The sequence below is a fragment of the Talpa europaea genome (genome assembly GCF_964194135.1).
Source record: "Talpa europaea genome assembly, chromosome: 11".
Classification (NCBI taxonomy): Eukaryota; Metazoa; Chordata; class Mammalia; order Eulipotyphla; family Talpidae; genus Talpa; species Talpa europaea.
Window position 1 is genome coordinate 70,906,442 of NC_140078.1, and position 21,995 is coordinate 70,928,436.

The 21,995-nt window shown below is 47.0% G+C and overlaps 2 protein-coding genes across 4 annotated transcripts; both read left to right on the forward strand.

Moving 5' to 3' along the window:
• Nucleotides 1–486: 486 nt before the first annotated feature.
• On the forward strand, nucleotides 487–10,006 carry RHOA (ras homolog family member A; the record flags this gene model as incomplete). Of its 3 annotated transcripts, none has more annotated exons than XM_084247486.1 (4): nucleotides 487–642; nucleotides 4,599–4,719; nucleotides 8,853–8,983; nucleotides 9,833–10,006. In XM_084247486.1, the coding sequence occupies 4 exons, from the start codon at nucleotides 487–489 to the stop codon at nucleotides 10,004–10,006; spliced, it is 582 nt and encodes a 193-aa protein (XP_084103612.1). The 3 variants fall into 3 exon arrangements, with proteins under 3 accessions (XP_084103612.1, XP_084103613.1, XP_084103614.1); XM_084247487.1 differs by having other exon boundaries at nucleotides 487–615; nucleotides 4,632–4,719; XM_084247488.1 differs by lacking the exons at nucleotides 4,599–4,719; nucleotides 8,853–8,983.
• A 2,132-nt stretch (nucleotides 10,007–12,138) lies between these two features.
• Nucleotides 12,139–13,199, forward strand: GPX1 (glutathione peroxidase 1). Its single transcript, XM_084247905.1, has 2 exons — nucleotides 12,139–12,408; nucleotides 12,656–13,199. Exons 1-2 carry the CDS (start codon nucleotides 12,154–12,156, stop codon nucleotides 13,013–13,015), a joined length of 615 nt encoding a protein of 204 aa, XP_084104031.1. The 5' UTR covers nucleotides 12,139–12,153; the 3' UTR covers nucleotides 13,016–13,199.
• The last annotated feature ends 8,796 nt before the right edge of the window (nucleotides 13,200–21,995 follow it).

A 21,995-nucleotide genomic window follows, 5' to 3' on the forward strand; every position in this document is an offset into this window, starting at 1 on the left:
TTGATTTTTTTTTTCACCACTAAATACAATGTTAGAGTTTTTGGTATGACATTATGGTACTAAGTGGAAAGGTATAATAGTATTTTGTATGTGGGTATGCTAATAAAGGCCTGTGCTGTGTGATTTAGGGCATCCCCGGTGGCGCAGAGGTTTAGCGCTAGGTTGCGAAGCTGCCCGTAGCCTCTGCGACACCGGTTGGATCCCTGGCTGCTCCCCGGCCACTGGAGGAGGGTCCCACATGGTGCGCAGACCTCTCCTGCCACCTGCTGCTCCCCTCAGCAGTGTACTTCGGTCCTTCTGCCTGCTCTGCTCCCCACTCTGGCTCTGGTGAATTCTCTCACCCTCCCACGCTTCTGACTGTACCCAGTGCTTGCATAAATAAATAAACAAACAAATAAATCTTAAAAAAGAAAAGTGTGATTTATAGCCTGAAGCAGTTATGACTTTTGGGCATTTTATATAACACCTTTGTTTTATGTTTCAGCAATGGCTGCCATCCGGAAGAAACTGGTGATTGTTGGTGATGGAGCATGTGGCAAGACTTGCTTGCTCATCGTCTTTAGCAAGGACCAGTTCCCAGAGGTGTATGTACCCACAGTGTTTGAGAACTATGTTGCAGATATTGAAGTGGATGGAAAGCAGGTGAATATAACTTCCATAATAATTAGTACTGTTACTTAACAGGAAGTTTTGGGGAATTCAGCCCCTTTGTCTCTTCTGTACATCATATAACAACAAAAATTTTGAAATAAGAAATCCATTGTCATCCTCCTATCTTAGCCCAAATTTATTAATTTTTAACTGCTATCCAGATTTTGTCTACAGCTGTATGTATTTCATGTGGGGAAACTTTAATATCTATTCTTTTCAGCTTTATTTATATTTCAATTTTAGTTTATTGCCACATGAAAAATGCTAAAACGAACCTCTTTGGATGGATGGGCTTGAAAATAAATTCTATCATAGTATTCATTGAGAACTGAGTATTGAATTACTAGGTCAAGAGGTCCTTATCAGCTATACTGATCACCACCAGTACTATGATGTTTAAACAACATCTTTACTTATATTTAATTTAAAAAGTTTTGGGTGTTTTTTTTTTTTTTTTTTAACTTTAAAATAAATAGACTGCCACATTTGTTTCTATTACCTTGGTGATGAGAACAGTGTTTTCCCCCATGTTTATCCTGAAAGCCCACTGGCAAGACTGGGGCAAAGCTTTTCTGGAACTCGTTTATTTATTTATTTTTTAATCTCTGCTCCCTTTTGTGTCAGAATAACATCTTACCCAGTGTTCTGTGCAACTCCCTTTGCATATGGGTCAGCTGAAAACAAAACTAGAGCAAAGGGCTCTTCTCCAACACATTCAGTCCTCTGGGGCATTTAGTCACATATTTCATGCTGCCAGTACATAAAGTATTGACTTGCATAATTCCATCTCCTGTCTCCCTTCTCATTTTCCTATTTTACCTACTAAGCCTTTCTGTCCCAGTGTATATGGAAAGCATATTAGGGTAGCTGTTAACCATTCTATGACTTCTCATTATAGGGTCTCCCAATAATTTTGAGCTCTTTATTTGTAAAATGGTATAAGCCATTTTACAGGTGACATCAGGATTCTATTCAGTAAATGAAAGCATATGGAAGCACCAAAGCACTTTACAAATTGGGTTGAGTGGCATACTCAAAACTTTTTAATTTGTAGTCCATTTTTATTTGATTGCATTGTGGGTCACAGTGATTACGCTCATGCTACGAGAAATCCTAAGGCAAATAAATTCCAGCTTGAAAGAACTCTTGAGTTCTACCCTGCGGTGGCCCATCAATACAGAATATTGCCGATTCAACTGCTGTCGGTTTACTGTACAGGTGCTTAGATAACAGGTATTTCCGTAGGCCTGATAGGAAGACTGATTGTATATAGAGACAGGACCTAGTTATTTGGAAATGTGCTGACATCTTTCAACCTGCTGTCGCATAACGGTATTGTTACCAGTAGTGTCTCACACTACTGGCACACACGGAGACGCGGTGACTTGAGGAAAACAGAGCCAGGCTGGTGTTTTCATGGCGTATTTCTCAAAAGAGTGTATGCAGCTGTGTTATCATGTCGTTCCATCCAACTCGGAGTTGCTGGGTCTCTACTTGCCCATCAGTTGGAATATTTTCCTCCTGTAGCAGTACATGTTTTGGGGGGCAATAGTATCTCTTCTGTCTTTGTGTAAACATCATCTGGGCTTGGGTGGTTTTGGAATGGGGATCTTCCCCGTTAGAAATTTATTTAGAGATCTTGACTTAAAAGCTTGAGAAATAGTTGAATATTCTTCTTACACTGCCAACTTGGAACATGCCTAACCCTGGTGATACCTAGGGGTACCCTCTCATCCAAGGAGAAAAACCCTGAAATAAAGGTGGTTCATTTGGAAGGTTTAGAGCCTAGCTGCCTCCCTCTGAGCAGCTCTCCTCAAGGTGGTCGAGGGAGCTGCCTGGGGATTTTTTTTTTTTTTAAGATTTATTTATTTAGGGCCTCCCTGGTGGTGCAAGGGGTTAAGACACAACCTACAGGGCCTCCCCGGTGGCACAGCGGTTGAGCGCTGGGTTGCGAAGCTGCCCGCAGCCTCTGCGGCACCGGTTCGATCCCCGGCTGCTCCCCGGCCACCGGAGGAGGGTCCCGCATGGCGCGCAGACCTCTCCTGCTGCCCGCTGCTCCCCTCAGCAGTGTACCTCGGTCCTTCTGCCTGCTCTGCTCCCTGCTCTGGCTCCGGTGAATTCTCTCACCCTCCCGCGCTTCTGACTGTACCCAGTGCATGTACAAACAAAACAATCAAACAAACAAATAAATAAAATAAAAAAAAGACATGCCTCTATTAAAAAAAAATTATTTAAAAAAAAAAAAAAGACACAACCTACAAAGCTATCCGCAGCCTCTGCAGGACAAGTTCGATCCCCTAGCCGGCCAGGGAGCTACCCACATGGCACAGCAGACCTCTCCTGACTCACCCGCTGCTCCCCTCAGCAGTGTACTTCAGTTGCTCTGCCTGTTCTGTTCCCCACTCTATCTCTGGTGAATCCTCTCACCCCCTGCACCTCTGGCCTATACCCCAGCTCTTGTATGCATAAATAAATACATCTTTTTTTTTTTTAAAGATTTTTTTTTTTAAGATTTATTTATTCACCAGAGACAAAATGGGGATCAGAACAGGCGTACTGACCGAAGTACACTGCTAAGGGGAGCAGCAGGCGAGACAGGAGAGGTCTACTGCGCCATGTGGGAGCTCCCTGGCCAGCAGGGATCAAACTCGTGCTGCAGAGGCTGTGGATAACTTCACAATGCTGGGCTTAACAACCCTTGCACCACCAGGGAGGCCCTACCTGGGAATTTTAATTTCACAGTATTAACAGAGCCTAAGGGAGTCATCTAAGATTGATTCTGGGATCATGTCCCAGAAATAGGCCTACCAAAAATGGAAGTACCATTCTGATGTGAGACAAGCTCAGCACCCCAGAGTCATTTATCAGGAGAAAGTCTGAATACCTATGAGGTCTGGAAAGCCAGGGTACAGAAGAGAAGGAATAAACTCTACCATTCTGAGATTAGGTTTGTTAAAAGGATTGGGCATCAACATACCATAGATACACATACCAAGCTGATTATATGTGTATGTGATAGAAGTACAGTGGTCCTTGTGGAGGTTGTGAGTGATGCATCTAGGGGCAGAGATTAAAGGTGGAAGAAAGGACTAGCCACCCATCCATCAACTGTAAGGAAGGAATGATATTTAGAAACTAAAATTTGGTTTGTGAAGGTGCTAAGAAGGGTATTCCTAGCATTGAAGGGAGAGCTCTCTGAGACCCAAAAGACCACTTAGCAGAGGATGTTAAAAATCTACTCTGGTTCTAAGAAGGAGTGATATGGCTAACTGCAGTGCTGGACAATGTGGAATGAGACCTATATCCAGAGTCCAGGCAATAGTTTGCCCTCTGACCACAGGAGGGTGACCTGGTTCCCAGGTATGAACAGAGAGTACTCTCCTACTTAAGTAGATACATTCATTCAGACATTTTTTAAACAGTAAAGATAAAGTCAGAAGCCTTTCCCGTCAGCTCGGATTTTGCCTAAAACCCAGCATGGTGTTCCTTACCTACCAAACCAAATGCAGTGTTGTCTCCATGTTTTCCACAAAGGAGCAGGCTGATGAGATAAACTAAGGAAATGTTTGTGTGGAAATGTATTACAAAATGTTACTCAATCTTGTTTTTCCATGTCTTTCCTATATGCCTTGGTGGAATGTTATTTACAATTTGATTTCTCCTCTTGTTCATCCATTTTCTTTCCTATAAAATTTTTTATAATTAAAAACTTAATAGCTACAAAGTTATTTTTTATTTCATATTTTGAACTAGGTATCTATTAAATATGAAGATTGAGAAACAATTTAAATTGTTTTTAAGTATACCTTCCAACTTCAGATTTGATTCTTACAAAAGTGTTTTACTATTTTAGACAGTTTTCCATTCAAATGTATCACGGTAAATCATAATACTGAAAGTGGGTAGTAGAATTAATCTTGCACTCTCTTGTGTTTTTCCCATCACAGGTGGAGTTGGCTTTGTGGGACACAGCTGGGCAGGAAGATTATGATCGCTTGAGGCCCCTCTCCTACCCAGACACTGATGTTATACTGATGTGTTTCTCTATTGACAGCCCTGATAGTTTAGGTGAGTGACGCTGTATGTAGAGTGATGATTTCACTGCTCTGTGCCTAACTCACACCTGGTTTCTCACCTTCTAGGCATCAGGTGGCAAAAGAGTAGACATTAGTTTCAAAGAAGGAATCCTCAGTGGCTGAAGTCACACAGCCCTGGGACTATAGAACCTGGGTTTTGGGTCCCTTTTCTTTCTTTTCTTCTTTTTTTTTTTTTTTAAAGATTTATTTATTCATTTATACAAGAACCGGGGAATAGGCCAGATGCGCAGGAGGGTGAGAGGATTCACCAGAGACAAAGCAGGGTATAGAATAGGCAAACTGATGAAATACACAGCAGGGAGGCCTGCCAAGGGCCTTTTAAAAGTTTTATATTGGGGGGGGTCTCCCTGGTGGCCCAGGAGTTAAAGACAGCGCTATCAAGTTATCGCCAGCCACTGCATATGAGTTTGATGCCCTGCCAGTGAGCTGACCCACATGGCGCAGCAGACCTCCTGTCTAGCCCACTGGTCCCCTCAACAATGTATTGCAGTAGGGCTTCCCCGGTGGTGCAGTGGTTGAGCGCTAGGTTGCGAAGCTGCCGGCGACCTCGCAGTAGATCTGCCTGTTCTGCTCCCCACTCTGTCTCTGAGTCCGCTCACCCCTGGACCCCAGTTCCTATATGCATAAATAAATACTCTTTAAAAAAAAATTTTATCTTGGCTAGGGAGTAGGGTGGGAATCCCAGTAGTAGTTTTACTCCAATACAATGTGCTATGGGAACTCAAAAGTCTGTATTAAGAATGAAAATGAAGCACCTCCCTGGTGGTGCAAGGGGTTAAGACGCAACCTATGAAGCTTTCCGCAGCCACTGCAGCACAAGTTCAATCCTCAGCCAGGGAGCAACCCACATGGCGCAGCAGACCTTTCCTGCTGCACCTGCTGCTCCCCTCAGGAGTGTATTTCAGTCAATCTGCCTGTTCTGTTCCCTACTCTGTCTCTGGTGGATCCTCTTACCCCCCACATCTCTGGCCTGTACCCCAGCTCTTGTATGCATAAATAAATAAATCTTTTAAAAAAAGGAACTTCTGTAAAAGACCAAATAATATTTTAGATTGTGTTGTCTATGTTCTCTGTTACCATTGCAGCATGAAACAGCCATAGAAAATAAATGAAGGAGCTTCACTGTGTTCCAGTTAAACTTATAAAAATAAACTCCAGACAAGATTTTATTTGCTAACCCCAATCTAGATTATGTATTCCTTTTCTGTGGCTTTCTGGAATTTCCAAAGGCCCTCCCAAAAAGCTCTGTAAACCCATGTAAAATGACATACCCTAATGTGATCAGACTACTTTAGGGGTATAGAAATTACAGGTGATTGGGCCTCCCCGGTGGCGCAGCGGTTGAGCGCTGGGTTGCGAAGCTGCCTGCAGCCTCTGCAGCCGGTTCGATCCCCGGCTGCTCCCCGGCCACCGGAGGAGGGTCCCACATGGCGCGCAGACCTTTCCTGCCGCCCGCTGCTCCCCTCAGCAGTGTACTTCAGTCCTTCTGCCTGCTCTGCTCCCCGCTATGGCTCTGGTGAATTCTCTCACCCTCCCACGCTTCTGACTGTACCCAGTGCATGTATAAACCAAACAAATAATAAATAAATAAATAAATAAGACATGCCTCTAGAAAATTAAAAAAAAAAAAAAAGAAAGAAATTACAGGTGATTGCCATCATTGAATTAAAAAGTAAGAAATTAAAGTTTTAAAATTTTTTATGATATTATAAACCAATGATAAATCAGTAAAATTTAATTTAAAACAATAAAGTCATGGACCTCCCCGTGGCTCAGTGGGTTGAGCGCAGCGCTGTGAAGCGGTCTGCAGCCTCTGCAGTGGGGGTTTAATTCCTGGCCAGCCAGGGAGATACCCACATGGCCCTGCAGACCTCTCCTGTGTTGCCCACTGCTCCCCTCAGCAGTGCCTTTGGTCCCTCTGCCTGTTCTGCTCCCTGCTTTGTCTCTGGTGAATCCTCTTACCCTCCTGCACCTCTGGCCTTGTATCCCAGCTCTTGTATAAATAAATGTTAAAAAAAAAATAAGTCATGCATGAAAAGTAAAGCCAAGACAAAGACAATTCACTGCAGTTTATATATCCTAAAGCAGGGGAGTAGGGAAGATTGTTACAGTAATAATTATTGAGCACCTACTTAAGGAACTTTTATTCTAGATGAAGGGAGGCAGCAGAGTAAAAGCATTAACCACTCCCCTTCCTCCCTGCACACAAGTATCAGTAATTCCAATAATAGTAAATATTACAAATAACCTTTGTAGAGGTAGGTATGGAATAAGCCATGTTAGCGGACTCCTTTTAGAGGATGACCATAGGATGGTGAGAGCTTCACTGAAAATGGTGATTTCTGAATAGGTACCTGAAGGAAGTAAACAAGGACATCACAATATGCAATAAAATAACCTTTTTGGTGCCAAGTACAAGGTCACTGAAGCAGAGAAAAGAAGGAATGCAGGGCCTCCCCTGGTGGTGCAGCAGTTGAGTGCTGGGCTGTGAGGCTGCCTGCAGCCTCTGCAGCGCCGGTGCAATCCCTGGCCACCAGCGAAGGTCGCACATGGCACAACAGACCTCTCCTGCCGCGCCCGCTGCTCCCTTCAGCAGTGTATTCCGCCAGTCTGCCTGTTTTGTTCCTTGCTCTGTCTCCGGTGAATCCTCTCACCCTCCTACGCTGCTGGCTATACCCAGTGCTTGTATAAATAAATAAATAAATCTTTAAAAAAAAAAAAAAAAGGGAATGCTGTGTAGCCATAGCAGAGGGAGTGGGAATAGGAGTTGGAGAGCCATGTGGATAGTAGTATGGCACTCTCCTTTCATTGTGAGGTGGCAGGTTCAAACAAGGGAACAATGTGACCTTGCTTATATATATATATTATTTTTTTTTAAAAAGATTTATTTATTTATACAAGCACTGGGTACAGTCAGAAGCGCGGGAGGGTGAGAGAATTCACCAGAGCCAGAGCAGGGAGCAGAGCAGGCAGAAGGACCAAAGTACACTGCTGAGGGGAGCAGTGGGTGGCAGGAGAGGTCTGCGCGCCTTGTGGGACCCTCACCTGGTGGCTGGGGATCGAACCAGCGCTGCAGAGGCTGCGGGCAGCTTACAACCCAACGCTCAATCGCTGTGCCACCGAAGAGACCCCTTGCTTATCTTTTAAAGTGAATGCTGTCACAGCTAAACTGAAAACTAATAACCACAGGGTGCAGAGATTAGGGCATGTTTCGGCATTATTTGGCTTTTCTGTTAAATACGCTGGCCCGTTTTTTTTTTTTATTTGAAGATTGAGACATTGCACTTCTTTGGGAACCCTTTTGTTCCAGAATTGGGCTTTGTGTTTCAAGTTGTCATGCTAGTGATCTAAGGAAGTCTGTAGCTGCTAAAATCATCTCTATACTGATGGGCCCAATATGGTGGATGTGAGAGGTTGAACTGGGGCTGTTCATCCATCATGATGTACTTACACGACCTTTCTAGATGAATGCAGTATTGGCAGGAAGCTACAATTGGTTATCACTCTCAAAAGTCACACGTGAGTGCCTCCCCTGGTGGTGCAGCGGTTGAGCGCTGGGCTGCGAGGCTGCCCGCAGCCTCTGCAATGCCGGTTCATTCCCCAGCTGCCGGCGAGGGTCCCACAAAAAAAAAGTCACACGTGAGCCATGGAAATACCACTTAGTGGTGGCCATGCTGAGGGCTTGTGAACAAAGTGGAGGGAGAACATGCAGATCCTGGGTCAGCTGTGCTCCAGCATGGGGGCTCCTGTGAGCTCTAGTCAGAATCATCTGCTGAAAATGACAGGGATGGTCCATGGGCAGCCTCTGTCATGGGGCAGGTGACACCATTACAGAACCACCATGTGTTCAGAATCATTTGTTCCTCCAAGCCTTTCTTTGGGCCCTGCCTCTAGAGTTTCTGAACTCTTTGGTGGGGCTGAGAAAAGCTGCCGATTCTGTGCTTCAGGGTAGGGGCTTAGGTTTTGCTTTTTTGTAGTTTGAAACCAGTGAAATTTCATTAAATGTCCAGCATACTTGTAGTTTATTTGCAGTTTAACTAGGGGTCTTGGAATTCAAGAGAAAATTGTATGTATCCCCAATTATGTACATTTTGCTTCTTTCAGAAAACATCCCAGAAAAATGGACTCCAGAAGTCAAGCATTTCTGTCCCAACGTGCCCATCATCCTGGTTGGGAACAAGAAGGATCTTCGGAATGATGAGCACACAAGGCGGGAGCTGGCCAAAATGAAGCAGGCATGGTCTGGGGCAGGGCTGTCCTCCTGTAGCATTCTTCCAACAGTCCACAGTTGGAGGTTCAGGGAACCCAGTAGAAACCCTCACATGCCAGGCTATTTTGGCATCCTAGAAGTTTCTCCTCATCTGGCCCTCATTGTCTGGGGCCAGCACGCAGGGGTCCCTAAGACTCCCATGTCATATGAGAGAGAACCTCCTGTGAAGTAGAGCTGTGACCTTAAGCACTGCCTGCCTGAGAAAGGATCATCACAACAGTAGTCAGTGCCCCAGTTGGAGGAACTTTGTCAGACTCCGATTTCTCTTTGTAGTTATACCTTGGTATAAGTGAGGCCACAGATAAATAAATGGGTGACAACTGAAGGATCAGGAAATCTGAGGGAAAGGAGTTCAGACAGAGCCCAGATACTTTATAAAGGTGGCGTCTTGGCTTCTGAGAAGTCCCCTAACCCTGAGACGGCTGTCACTGCAGGAGAAGTGCCTTGAGAGAGAGACAGCCTAGCTTCTCCATTGGGGTTTCTCTTTCAGGGTCAGGGACTCCAGTCCTCTCTGCGCTAACCACTGGAAGACCCATAGCTTACTCTGGATTGACAGCTTGAGTAATTTTGCCCTTGATTCCTCCTCAGTCTTCCAGCAATCCTCTGACTTCTTCCTTTTTTCTCTGTACTTCCCAGAGAAGAACACATTTGAGAGAGAGATTATATTTGGGGTTGGGGGTCACTTCATGGGACAGAACTCAAATTGAGGACTTGCCAACTTTTCAAATAAGTCTTTCAGCGGAATTTGAATATACTGTGCCTATTTACTCTGTATGAAACACTATTAACTGAAAGCACTCTTCTCTCTTGTCAGGAGCCAGTAAAACCTGAAGAAGGCAGAGATATGGCAAACAGGATTGGCGCTTTTGGATACATGGAATGTTCAGCAAAGACCAAAGATGGAGTGAGGGAGGTTTTTGAAATGGCCACGAGAGCTGCGCTGCAAGCCAGACGTGGGAAGAAAAAATCTGGGTGCCTTGTCTTGTGAAACCCTGCTGCAAGCACAGCCCTCATGCGGTTAATTTTGAAGTGCTGTTTATTAATCTTAGTGTATGATTACTGGCCTTTTTTCATTTATCTATAATTTACCTAAGATTACAAATCAAAGTCATCTTGCTACCAGTATTTAGAAGCCAAACTATGATTAATGATGTTCAACCTGCCTGACCTACCAGGGTCCTTCTGACACTTCTCTAACAGCCCTCTGCACTCCCACCTGATACAACCGGCGCTAATTCAAGGAATTTCTTAACTTTTTGCTTCTTTCTAGAAAGAGAAACAAAAGTTAGTAACTTTTGTGAATTAGGCTGTAACTACTTTATAACTAACATGTCCTGCCTATCATCTGTCAGCTGCAAGGTATGGTGAGTCACCACTTCAGGGCTTTATTCCGTAACAGATTTCATTAGCATAGCTCTGGGGTTGGTATTCAGTTTTTTCAAATGTGCTGGACCAGAAAGACCCAAGTCCATGCAGCTGTGGCAAAGTTACAGTTCTGTGGTTTCATGTTAGTTACCTTATAGTTACTGTGTAATTAGTGCCACTTAATGTATGTTACCAAAAATAAATATATCTACTCCAGATTAGATGTAGTATTTTTTGTATAATTGGATTTGCTAATACCAATGTTTGTCATCTTCACAGAAAGTGTATTGGTTTTTTTTAAAAAAAAAAAAGTGTATTTGAAAATAAAGTCAGATGAAAAATTCCTTTTTAAAATTCCCGTTTTGTCAGTTTCTCTCATGAAAGATAATGGTCATATCACCCGTTTTGGCCTCACATAATCCCAGCACTCCCTCCCCAGAGCTGGGCTAAGAATGTGGCATAACCTATCTCACCTGGACTGCAAGATCGGGCTCTAGGTCACCGTGATCTCTTCACTGTATCCAGGTTCCCTCCCAGAGGCCACCAGTTCTTGGGTGGTACTCAGTTTCTCCTTTCTTCCAGCTGACTGAACTTTATTTCTGTACCAGTTAATTTTTCCAACTAAACAATAAAGGCTTTTTTCTAAACTTCCTGCATCCTGGTGTTTGTGTTACTCTCTCCAGGGCTGGGAGTGGAGGTGGGGGGCGGGCCCTGATGGACTCAGCCTAGTTCACCTTGGAGGGTTCAAAGTACCAGCTTATGCTACCACCCCCACCCCCAGTCTGGGCTTCCTCTTAGTGTAAATGATTATCTTGCATCACTTTCAAGTTCAGAATGGTGGTGAGATAGGGAATATAGCCTGTTGGGGATACACATGGGGCAATCCAAAGTGCTTGCTGAATCTCAAGAGAGTGCCATTTTTGTTCCTATTTTAAGTGTCTTTTATTTCCATATCTGATCTCTAAAGTTGACCGGGGATTGAGGATGGCCTGAAATTAGCTGGGTCCTCTTAGAGGCCCTGCATGCAGTTGGGCTTTACTCTGGGAAGTCTGAAGCAGACCCTGAGGAGCTCCTCAAAAAAGCCTGTGTGCAGCACTGGGGTGTAAAAGGAGGGAGACTGGTGGTCTTGGACATGAACATGCCCCAGGCAGTCCTAGAATGCAGGAAAATGAGTTAGAGCCCATTTTAGGAGCCTGAGGCTGGCTGTCTCCGCCATTGCCTAACTCCTACAGCCACAGCCTCCTAAGAGACAGAATTTGTCTTGCAGTTGCCGCCAACTGCAACCGCCACAGCACACTAACTTGCTGTATACACCTTGCGACAACAGGGCATATGCTGTAAGATTACTAACATGGTATAAGCTGGGAGTGCTGTGTGGCCCGGGGCAGTGCCTACTGCTGTTGCTGGTCAGTCCCGAGCTGGGACCCAAACCCTAACTGAAGAACCTTTGAGAAAACACCGAGGCCTCTTGGGCCCCGGCCCTGGGCGTGGTGACTCAAGCGGTCGCCAGAAGGCCGCCCTTCCTGGGCAGGAGCAGACGTGCCCGCGACTCCGCTCATTCAGGGCGGTGCCTGCATCCGGCGCGACCGCAGCCCCCCTCCTAGCCGGACATCAGCCGAGGGAAGGCGGAGGCCGGATGAGGCGGGACCACAGAGGGTGGAGCGCCCGGAAAAGTGCCTGGGCCATGTGACCCCCCGCCGCCGGCCTGTTAAAAGCAGGCGCCGCCGGGCCCAGTTGCTTAGTTCGATTCTCGCGTTCTCGCCTAGCGCCATGTCTGCTGCTCAGGTCACCCGGGCCGCTTCTGCGGCCCAGCGCTCAGTGTACTCCTTCTCTGCGCGCCCGCTGGCCGGCGGGGAGCCTATGAGCCTGGGCTCCCTGCAGGGCAAGGTGCTGCTGATTGAGAATGTGGCGTCGCTCTGAGGCACAACGGTCCGGGATTACACCCAGATGAACGAGCTGCAGCAGCGCTTGGGGCCCCAGGGCCTGGTCGTGCTCGGTTTCCCGTGCAACCAGTTCGGACATCAGGTGCGCCTGGCGCGGTGGAGAGGGGTGGGTGTGCCCCACGGGAGGGAGCGCAGGCGCGGCGGCCGCTGGGCTCGGGGAGGCTGGCCACCCATTGCTTCCCTCCGTCGCCCCGGCTGAGATTCATTCAGCTCCACCCCGGAGTTACGCGAGAAGGGCAAGGGCTCGCTGACTTATAGTTGTTTGCGGCCAGAAAGGTTTCCCTTCCCCTCGCGGCTCCGGGTTTCAGCCCCATTTACCCCCGCCGCAGGAAAATACCAAGAATGAAGAGATTCTGAATTCTCTCAAGTACGTCCGACCCGGCGGCGGATTCGAGCCCAACTTCATGCTTTTCGAGAAGTGCGAGGTGAATGGCGCGCAGGCACATCCGCTCTTTGCATTTCTGCGGGAGGCTCTCCCGGCGCCCAGTGACGACCCCAAGACGCTCATGACCGACCCCAAGTTCATCATCTGGTCTCCGGTGTGCCGCAACGACGTATCCTGGAACTTTGAGAAGTTCCTGGTGGGCCGGGACGGTGTGCCTGTGCGCAGGTATAGCCGTCGCTTTCCCACCATCGACATCGAGTCCGACATCCAAGCCCTGTTGTCCCAGGGGTCCGGCAGTGCTTAGGGCGCCCTTCCATCCCTGCTGTTTCTGGCAGTCACAGTGCTGTCCTCGGGGGATTTTATCCATGACGGTGTTTTCTCTAAACCTGTATGGAGAAACACCTGATATCCGGGAAAATCCCCTGAGGTGGGTGCTAACCTTGTCCAGAACAACGCTCCTCACTAATAAAGTGCCAAGTGCAACAGAACTTTGTGCATGTCCTTTGTGAGTGCCAACTGGGGACATTTCCTGTATATTTTCACTGACGTAGTGCTGGGGCTTAAGCCTCATCCTAGCCACATGATAGGAAGCCTGGCTCCTGTTCCATTGTTTCGCCCTCTGCCAGGACTTGCACTGGGGCCACTCCAATGCCTTTAGGAAAGTTCTTTTTAATTTTCTTTTAATTTTTGTGTAGAAGAACTGGGATGTAGGCTAGAGGTGCGGGAGAGGGTGTGTGTGTGTGTGTGTGTGTGTGTAAGGATTCACCAGAGACAGAATGGGAAGCAGAACAGGTGGATCTACTGAAATACACTGCTGTGGGGAACAGTGGGTGAGATGAGAGGGCTGCTGCGCCATATGTGGGTCACCTCCCTGGCTGGGGCTGGTGATAGCACTCAGGTGGTAGCAGTGATAGTGCTAAGACTGAACCCTGAGGCCACGCAGGAGGCCCAGGAAAGCCCTTATTCCAAAAATAGGAAGACAAGTCAAAGACTGATTGCCTAACCCCGATGGTAAGCCTCTCCTTCCTGAGTGTTTGCTGGAAATGCCTTTCACAAAAAGTAACACCCTGGGTTCTTACATTCAGAGAGGCCCACACAACCCATTTTAGGCAGTTTGAAGCTCTTGCAATATTATAAATTCTTTTCCCATTACTTTGCTAAATCTTTTGAGTATCGTGCTCAGTGTTGACATTTGCTCTGAAGCTGCCATTACTAGTTGATACTGCAGGAGGAAGCTAGGAAATGGGCATAGACAGTCAGGAACAGGGTGCCCTAAGCCCCTAAGTCTTTTTCAGCCTGATTGAGAAACAACTGCACACCAGGAGGGTACCCCCACTTCCAATTCAATTAAAATGGAATGTTCAGGGCCTCCCCGGTGGCGCAGTGGCGCAGCAGTTGAATGCTGGGTTGCAAAGCTGCCCGCAGCCTCTGCAGCAACGGTTAGATCCCAGGCTGCTCCCCGGCTACTGGAGGAGGGTCCCACATGGCGCAGACCTCTCCTGCCGCCCATTGCTCCCCTCAGCAGTGCACTTCGGTCCTTCCGCCTGCTCTGCTCCCTGCTCTGGCTCTGGTGAATTCTCTCACCCTCCCGCACTTCTGACTGTACCCAGTGCTTGTATAAATAAATAAATGAATGAATCAATCAATCAATCTTTTTAAAAAAAAAAAAAGGAATGTTCAGAACACCAACATAATAGCACAACAGCAACGGACTAAAGCTGGCTGGACCAAAGCTGGTTTCAGAGAAGAAGGCTGGGTAACAGAAAACTCAGTGTGCCTCAGTAGCCTAGGAGACCCCCTCGGGCCCAGCCAATCAATGACACACAAAGCTGAGACACCAAATGGCCAAACCCCCACTCCTTGCCCACTATACCTACTTGTCACCTCAGTGGCTACACATTCGGGACCCCTCTCCACTCGGGGAGATTTCCTATGCTCCCTACCTGCCTATCACTAAACCTCTTGCTTATCTGTAACTCTGGTCCTGGCATTGAATTCTTTAGTTACCAAAGACGAACCGAGGAAGAGCCCACCTAGAGTCTTTGGACAGCCTGCTCCACAAAAGCCCCAATTAAACACCTCTCCTGTCTTCAGAGGAAGAAACCTCACCATGCCTTGCACTTCACTTAGCAGTTGCAGTCATCAAACTCAGGGTAGGTAGGGTCCTATCTTAGAGGCCAGCTGCTGCTTCTCAGGCATGGCTCAAATCCATTCTCTCCATCTGTTGGTCCTGCTGTCAATAATCTTTCTAGACAGACCTGGAACCACTTACTATAATACATAGTACAGTGCACTCTTCAGGGCTTGGATACAACTCTGCTTCTGGGCAGATAAGGACCCAGAGATAGGTTGGCAGTGCCACTCAGTCCAGAATATGGGTCAGAGGCTTTCCGATCCATATTTTTGCTCACATTGACTTTAGAGTTCGTATTTGTGGCTCAAGTCCCTTCTGTGTCTGAAGAAAACATCAAAACCTTTTTCTCCAATCCTAAGCATGAATCTTTGCTGCTGTCCTCCCTTTCAGTGTGCCCTCACATCTTTCAGGAATTAAGCACCTGTTCTGGTGTGCGCGCTTGGGCTCACGCACGCGCTCTCTCCCTCTTTCTCTTTTTCTCTCTCTCTCTTAAGATTTATTTTCATTTTTTTTTTTAAAGATTTATTTTTTATTTATTTATACAAGCACTGGGTACAGTCAGAAGCGCCGGAGGGTGAGAGAATTCACCAGAGCAGGGAGCAGAGCAGGCAGAAGGACCGAAGTACACTGCTGAGGGGAGCAGCGGGCAGCAGGAGAGGTCTGCGCACCATGTGGGACCCTCCTCCGGTGGCCAGGGAGCAGCCAGGGATCGAACCTGCACTGCAGAGGCTGCAGGCAGCTTCGGAACCCAGCGCTCAACCGCTGCGCCACCGGGGAGGCCCAAGATTTATTTTCATTTTATTTATGCATACAAGAACTGGGGTGTATACCAGAGGTGCGGAGGGTGAGAGGATTCACTAGAGACAGAGTGGGGAGCAGAATAGGCAGATCTGCCGAAATACACTGCTGAGGGAGAGCAAGTGGGTGAAACTGGAGAGGTCTGCTGTGCCATGTGGCCAGGGATCGAACTCAGATCACAGTGACTGTTGATAGCTTGATAGCACTGAGACTTTAACCCCTGCACCAACCAGGCTGGCCCCTATGGCTCCTCCTTATCATAACTCCCTGTGGCTATGAGGGAGTTCAGCTCTGCAGTTCCTCTAGGTGACCAAGGCAGAACTGTCCCCACTTTAGGTTACACCTTACCTATACTCCCCTCAGAACTCATTTTGATTGCACTGGCTTCCAGACCAGGGGTTCAGCAGACCAGGCTGCTTCCAGAGTAGGTGAAAGTCGAGGAGGTGAAATGGGATTGGCCTTTCCAGGTTCACAGGGCCTAGCAAATGTTTGTCAATTAATATAAAGAGAACTTTTCACTCAAACAGGGTCAGGGCTTTTTGAGGATCATTTGTAGACATCAAACCTGACTCCTGGAATGGTGGGTAGCAACCTACACATCTGGGTGTATATGCAGGCCATCCGTGACCTCCTTAACCTTGACTTCTCCAAAACCCTTTCTTTAAATCCTGCCACACTCATCATTGAGTCCTGTACCATGTGTTCTTCAGGATGCCAGGGATACAAACCTCAGGAAAACAGAAAGATGATATACTAAATTACTAAATTACTAAATATACTAAATTACTAAAACTACATGTTTAGTTCTATGCAGTAGTATGGATACTTTGAGAATAAATAAGAAGGCTGGCCCAGTGAAGCTGTAAGATCAACTGCCATAGCCAAGGAATAAGCTGATAGAGGGTCGATAGGGAGTGTGTGAGGACCTGAGGTGGGAAGGTGGCATCACTGACTTAGTTGGACAACACAAGGAGGAACAGATTAGAGGAGAAGATGTGTTTGGCCTCAGATGTGTTGCCTGAAACAGCAAGATAGCGCTATCTGGGGCAAATGGTCACAAGTGGCTTGGAGAAGGAATATGGGCTGGAAACAAAAGTCTAGCCAAGGAGAGAGTAAGTAGCCACTGGAAAGGATGTGGTCACCTGGGAAGAGCGGCAAGAAAAAGATTAGGGGATCCAGGGCAGAAGACTATGGATTTACAAAGGTGGTAAAGGTACAATTGGAAGGAACAAGTAAAGAGTCAAGGAGCCAAAAGAGACAGTTCAGGGCCTCCCCGGTGGCACAGTGGTTGAACACTGGGCTGCGAAGCTGCCTGCAGCCTCTGCAGCACCGGTTCGATCCCCGGCCACCTGCGAGGGTCCCACATGGCGGCGCGCAGACCTCTCCTGCCGCCCGCTGCTCCCCTCAGCAGTGTACTTCGGTCCTTCTGCCTGCTCTGCTCCCCGCTCTGGCTTTGGTGAATTCTCTCACCCTCCTGCGCTTCTGACTGTACCCAGTGCTTGCATAAATAAATAAATAAATCTTTAAAAAAGAAAAAGAAAGAGACAGCTGGGGGGCCCCTCTGGTGGTGCAAGGGGTTAAACGTCAGTACTATGAAGCTATCTGCAACTACTGCAGCACCAAGTTTGATCCCCATGAGGTGACCCACATGGCGTAGCAGACCTCTCCTGTCTCGCCCACTGCTCCCCTCAGTAGTATATTTCAGTCGATCTGCCTGTTCTGCTCCCCACTCTGTCTCTGGTGAATCCTCTCACCCTGGCCCCCGCACCTCTGGCCTGTACCCCAGTTCTTATATGCATAAATAAATCTTAAAGAAAAAAAAGAGGGCCTCCCCGGTGACACAGTGGTTGAGCACTGGATTGCGAAGCTGCCCGCAGCCTCTGCAACACCGGTTCGATCCCCGGCTGCCGGGCGAGGGTCCCACATGGCGCGCAGACCTCTCCTGCCGCCCACTGCTCCCCTCAGCAGTGTATTTTGGTCCTTCAGCCTATTCGGCTCCCCGCTCTGGCTCTGGTGAATTCCCTCACCCTCCCGCACTTCTAACTGTACCCAGTGCTTGTATAAATAAAATAAATCTTAAAAAAAAAAAAAAAAAAGAATGGTCAGCTGGGACAAGCTCTTGTGCACTGAGTGTTCTTCAGCAAGCACAGTTTCTTTCCTTTTTTTTTTTTTAAAGATTCATTTATTTATTTATACAAGCACTGGGTACAGTCAGAAGCGCGGGAGGGTGAGAGAATTCACCAGAGCCAGAGCGGGGAGCAGAGCTGGCAGAAGGACCAAAGTACACTGCTGAGGGGAGCAGTGGGTGGCAGGAGAGGTCTGCGCGCCATGTGGGACCCTCCTCTGGTGGCCGGGGAGCAGCCAGGGATCGAACCGGCGCTGCAGAAGCTGCTGGCAGCTTCGCAACCCAACACTCAACCGCCGTGCCACGAGGGAGGCCCAGCAAGCACAGTTTCAAAGGGGCAGCTGGAGCTAAAGCCAGATACCAAGTGCTCAAGATTGTAGCAGGTCCTGTTCTAGGAGCTAAACATACAATGCCCAAGAATCACCATTAAAACTTAAGTTCCATGACCCCCATCCAGAAATGCTGATTTGGAAAGCCTAAGGACAAGGATCCAGCTCAGGGACCTACTCCCGCAACCCATGAGGAGACATGTTCCAACACCTTCTCTTTTCCTGCAAATGGTCAGTGTAGCCCAGGCCACTTTTCACTAAGTTCCAGGACAGGAACCCAGAATTTTACAAAGAAACTCCAACCTCTTTTATCTAAGGCTGCCTATGATACTTTTTTTCCCCCATCTCATTTTATGCCGTGAAGTTTCCAGGAAAGGGAACTCTCTCGAGTTGCTGGTGATTAGTTTCCTTTCAGGCTTTAAGCTTCCTGCCTCCTTAAGTGAAAGTATTTTCCAACTGTCTCTTCTTCAGCAAGCCTCAGATTAAAGCTAGTTAATACTTCACCTTCCCAAGAAACTGGACATCTCCCCCAACACATACAAACACACACTCCCACACCTACACATTCCTTTTTTTTTTTTTGAAGTTTTATTTATTTATGCATACAAGAACTGGAGCGTAGGCCTGAAGTGCAAGGGGTGAGAAGATTCACCAGAGACAGAGTGGGGAGCAGAACAGGTGGATCTACTGAAATCACTGCTGAGGGGAGCAGTGGGCAAGACAGGAGGGGTCTGCTGCGCCATGTGGCTTAGCTCCCAGGCCAGGGATGGAACTCCTGTCATAGTGGCTGGTGATAGCGTGATAACACTGAGACTTTAAGCCCTGTTCCACCAGGGAGGCCCCAACACCTACATATTCTTTATCACTCCACCATGTAACAGCTACTGGCTCTGACCTGTACTCACTCCACATCACTGTGAATCAGCAACTCAAATAAACAAGCAAAAGTGAAGGAATCATAGTGAGCCTGCCTGAGGACCTAGCCTTTGGTAGAAGCAGCTGCAGAACATTGCTTCATCTGGGAGCAGGCAGTAGCATTTAGGCCACAGACCTTCTGAGAAGCGGAAGGGCCCTGCTGTTACTCAACTAGGTTCAGAAGTTTCCAGAAATGCCATGCTTTTATTGCCTATGTTTGTTTTCGGTTTTTTTTTTTTTTTACATTAAATCAAATAAAATTCTTTTTACATATATCAGCTCGCCATGATGTACACTTTAAACACCTCACAATTTCATTAGTCAATAATACTTCAGTAAAGCTGAAAAAAATATGATAAAATGAGGTCAGGCACTTATACAATTAGCCCTTTATCAGATGACTTCCTTATTCTGTCTCAACATAAATCTACAAATACCATTTAAAGCAAATTTATTTTAGAGAAGCATTCCTGACCTGACTGGTCTAAGTTTTAACTTCTAAAGTTTTAACTCTTAGATAATGTTGATTAAAAAATATTGGTTAAAGATCTCTGTAAGAGTAATCAGCATGGATTTACAAAGCATGAAGATTAATTCCTGTGAGAGTTCCCAGAGTTTGGCAGGTTTTTGTTATTCCACTCACTAAACAGGCTGGAAAAGCATACTTTCACACACAGGTGTAGCACACTTGGGCTGGCATTAAAACAAAGGCCAGCATGTCACACAAGTTACTAGACACATGCCTCACATCAGGCACTGTACGACTGGGAGCTCGGAGCAGACGTGAGAGGAGTTCTTGCCCAAGAAATGAGGTCTCATGGGCACCGGCTGTGGATGGCATAATTCTCACTGCCTTCCAGAGAGGCCGTGTACACATCACACTGCTGATTTCCACATGACAGTCATTCTAAGCCCCTCCTCCTGGCCAGTTAGCAGAATTCACGTTCCTAGCCTCACCTACTGCACAGTTAGAGGTAGGTAACATGATCTTGGCCTAAGGGAGTCGCAGGGTCTCCTGGTAAAGCCCCTAGGATCCCAGAAAGCAGGAGAGAAAGGGTTACTCGCTTCCTTTTTCCCCCAAAGATTTATTTATTTATACAAGCACTGGGCACAGTCAGAAGCACAGGAGGGTAAGAGAATCCACCAGCGTCAGAGCAGGGAACAGAACAGGCTGACCGACGAGATACACTGCTGAGGGGAGCAGCAGGCGCAGCAGGAGAGGTCTGCACGCTATGTGGGAACCTCACCGGCAGCCAGGGATCGAACCAGCGCTGGAAAGGCTGTGGACAGCCTCGCAGCCCAGCACTCAACCGCTGTACCACCAGGCAAGGCCCCTTTTCAATAGTATTTTTGAGCACATTTTGGAGACCAAGGCAGTCCTCTTTTTTTTTTTTTATAAATTTTTTTTTTATTATTTATTTATACAAGCACTGGGTACAGTCAGAAGTGCGGGAGGGTGAGAGAATTCACCAGAGCCAGAGTGGGGAGCAGAGCAGGCAGACTGACGAAGTACACTGCTGAGGGGAGCAGCGGACTCAGCAGGAGAGGTCTGTCACGCCATGTGAGACCCTCACCAGTGCCTGGGGATCGAACCAGCGCTGGAGAGGCTGCGGACAGCTTCGCAGCCCAGCGCTCAACCGCTGCGCCACTGGGGAGGCCCCAAGGCAGTCCTCTTAGGACCCTGGTGAGATGGAAGGCCAAGAGGGAAACAGAAAAGCATATACTGAGCCCTGACATTCCTCAGCTTTTACTTACCTAAGACTCAACCCCAGACATGTCATGTGAGAAAACAAAACGAAAAATCACCAACTAGGCAGACTACTTGCTGGTGGATATTTTGTTAGTTTCTTTCCCAGAAGTATTGAGACTGACATGACATGACAGTGATATGCTTTGTAGGGTCCAGCAGCCTTTCCATCACTCATCCTGTAGACAGCTCCAGTGCTCCTCCCAAGCCCAGTGAAGTTGTGGCCCACAGGACCAACATAGGAGACCACAAAGCAGGTCAGTTAACCCAAATGCCTAGAGTTCGAGCAACACCCTGGGACAAGTGCAGCCAACCATGGGTGCTGTCTTACAGTCCTGCAGGCTGTCTGGCTCCACAGAGAGGCAAATGGAGGGGAACCGAGTTTCCCTTCAAAGGAAGAATCTCTTAATTCAGCCTTCTCTGTCCCTAGTATGTTAATATGCCCAAGCACATATGCGTGTGATTCCAAAAAAGGATGTTAATTCCCTCAACATCCCTTGCAGTCTCATCATGCATCTGCAAAGGACAGAGGGAACATTAAGTACACCTTTTTTCCAATTAAATTTCCTTCCCACAAAGCATGTGACATGACCCTCTGCATACCTGTAGCACTTCTATCACACAACATTGTAATTACATGTGAAAACATCTTCCCCAACCACACCAGCTGTGAATCCCTGGAGCGTAGGGACCATCCGTGGTAACAGATTACTACTCAACTGAAAAAATTATTGGAATGTGGATAATTCTTTCATTTATTCATTATGATGATTCATTTCATGCATCCATCCAAAAAATGCATAAAGACAATCTGCTCTGTGCAAAGGGCAAGCCACACACACAAATCAACATCTAAATATTGAATACTTGGTTTTACATGAAAACACTGATGGTAAGAGAAGTAGAAGAGGAAGAGAAGGCACTGGTCACACCCACCCTGCCCAATTAGGGCTGGTCACCAACCCCGGATTAACAGGAATGGAATTTGTCCAACAGCATAAATCTCCAGTATAGGAAAGGTATTTCCACTTCTTCTGAGATTCCTTCAGGTTTTTCCTTTTGTCACCTGTCCCTATAAACTAATCCTTATATAACAGAGGTTATAAAGTCACTCTTAGGATGTTTAATTCTTCGAAAAAGTAGTTCTAGAGCCTTTTTCTTTTTCTCAGTCTCCTGGTCAGGTTAAGGAAATACAGGCAAAAAGGAAACAAAAATATTTCTCACCTGATGTCACCT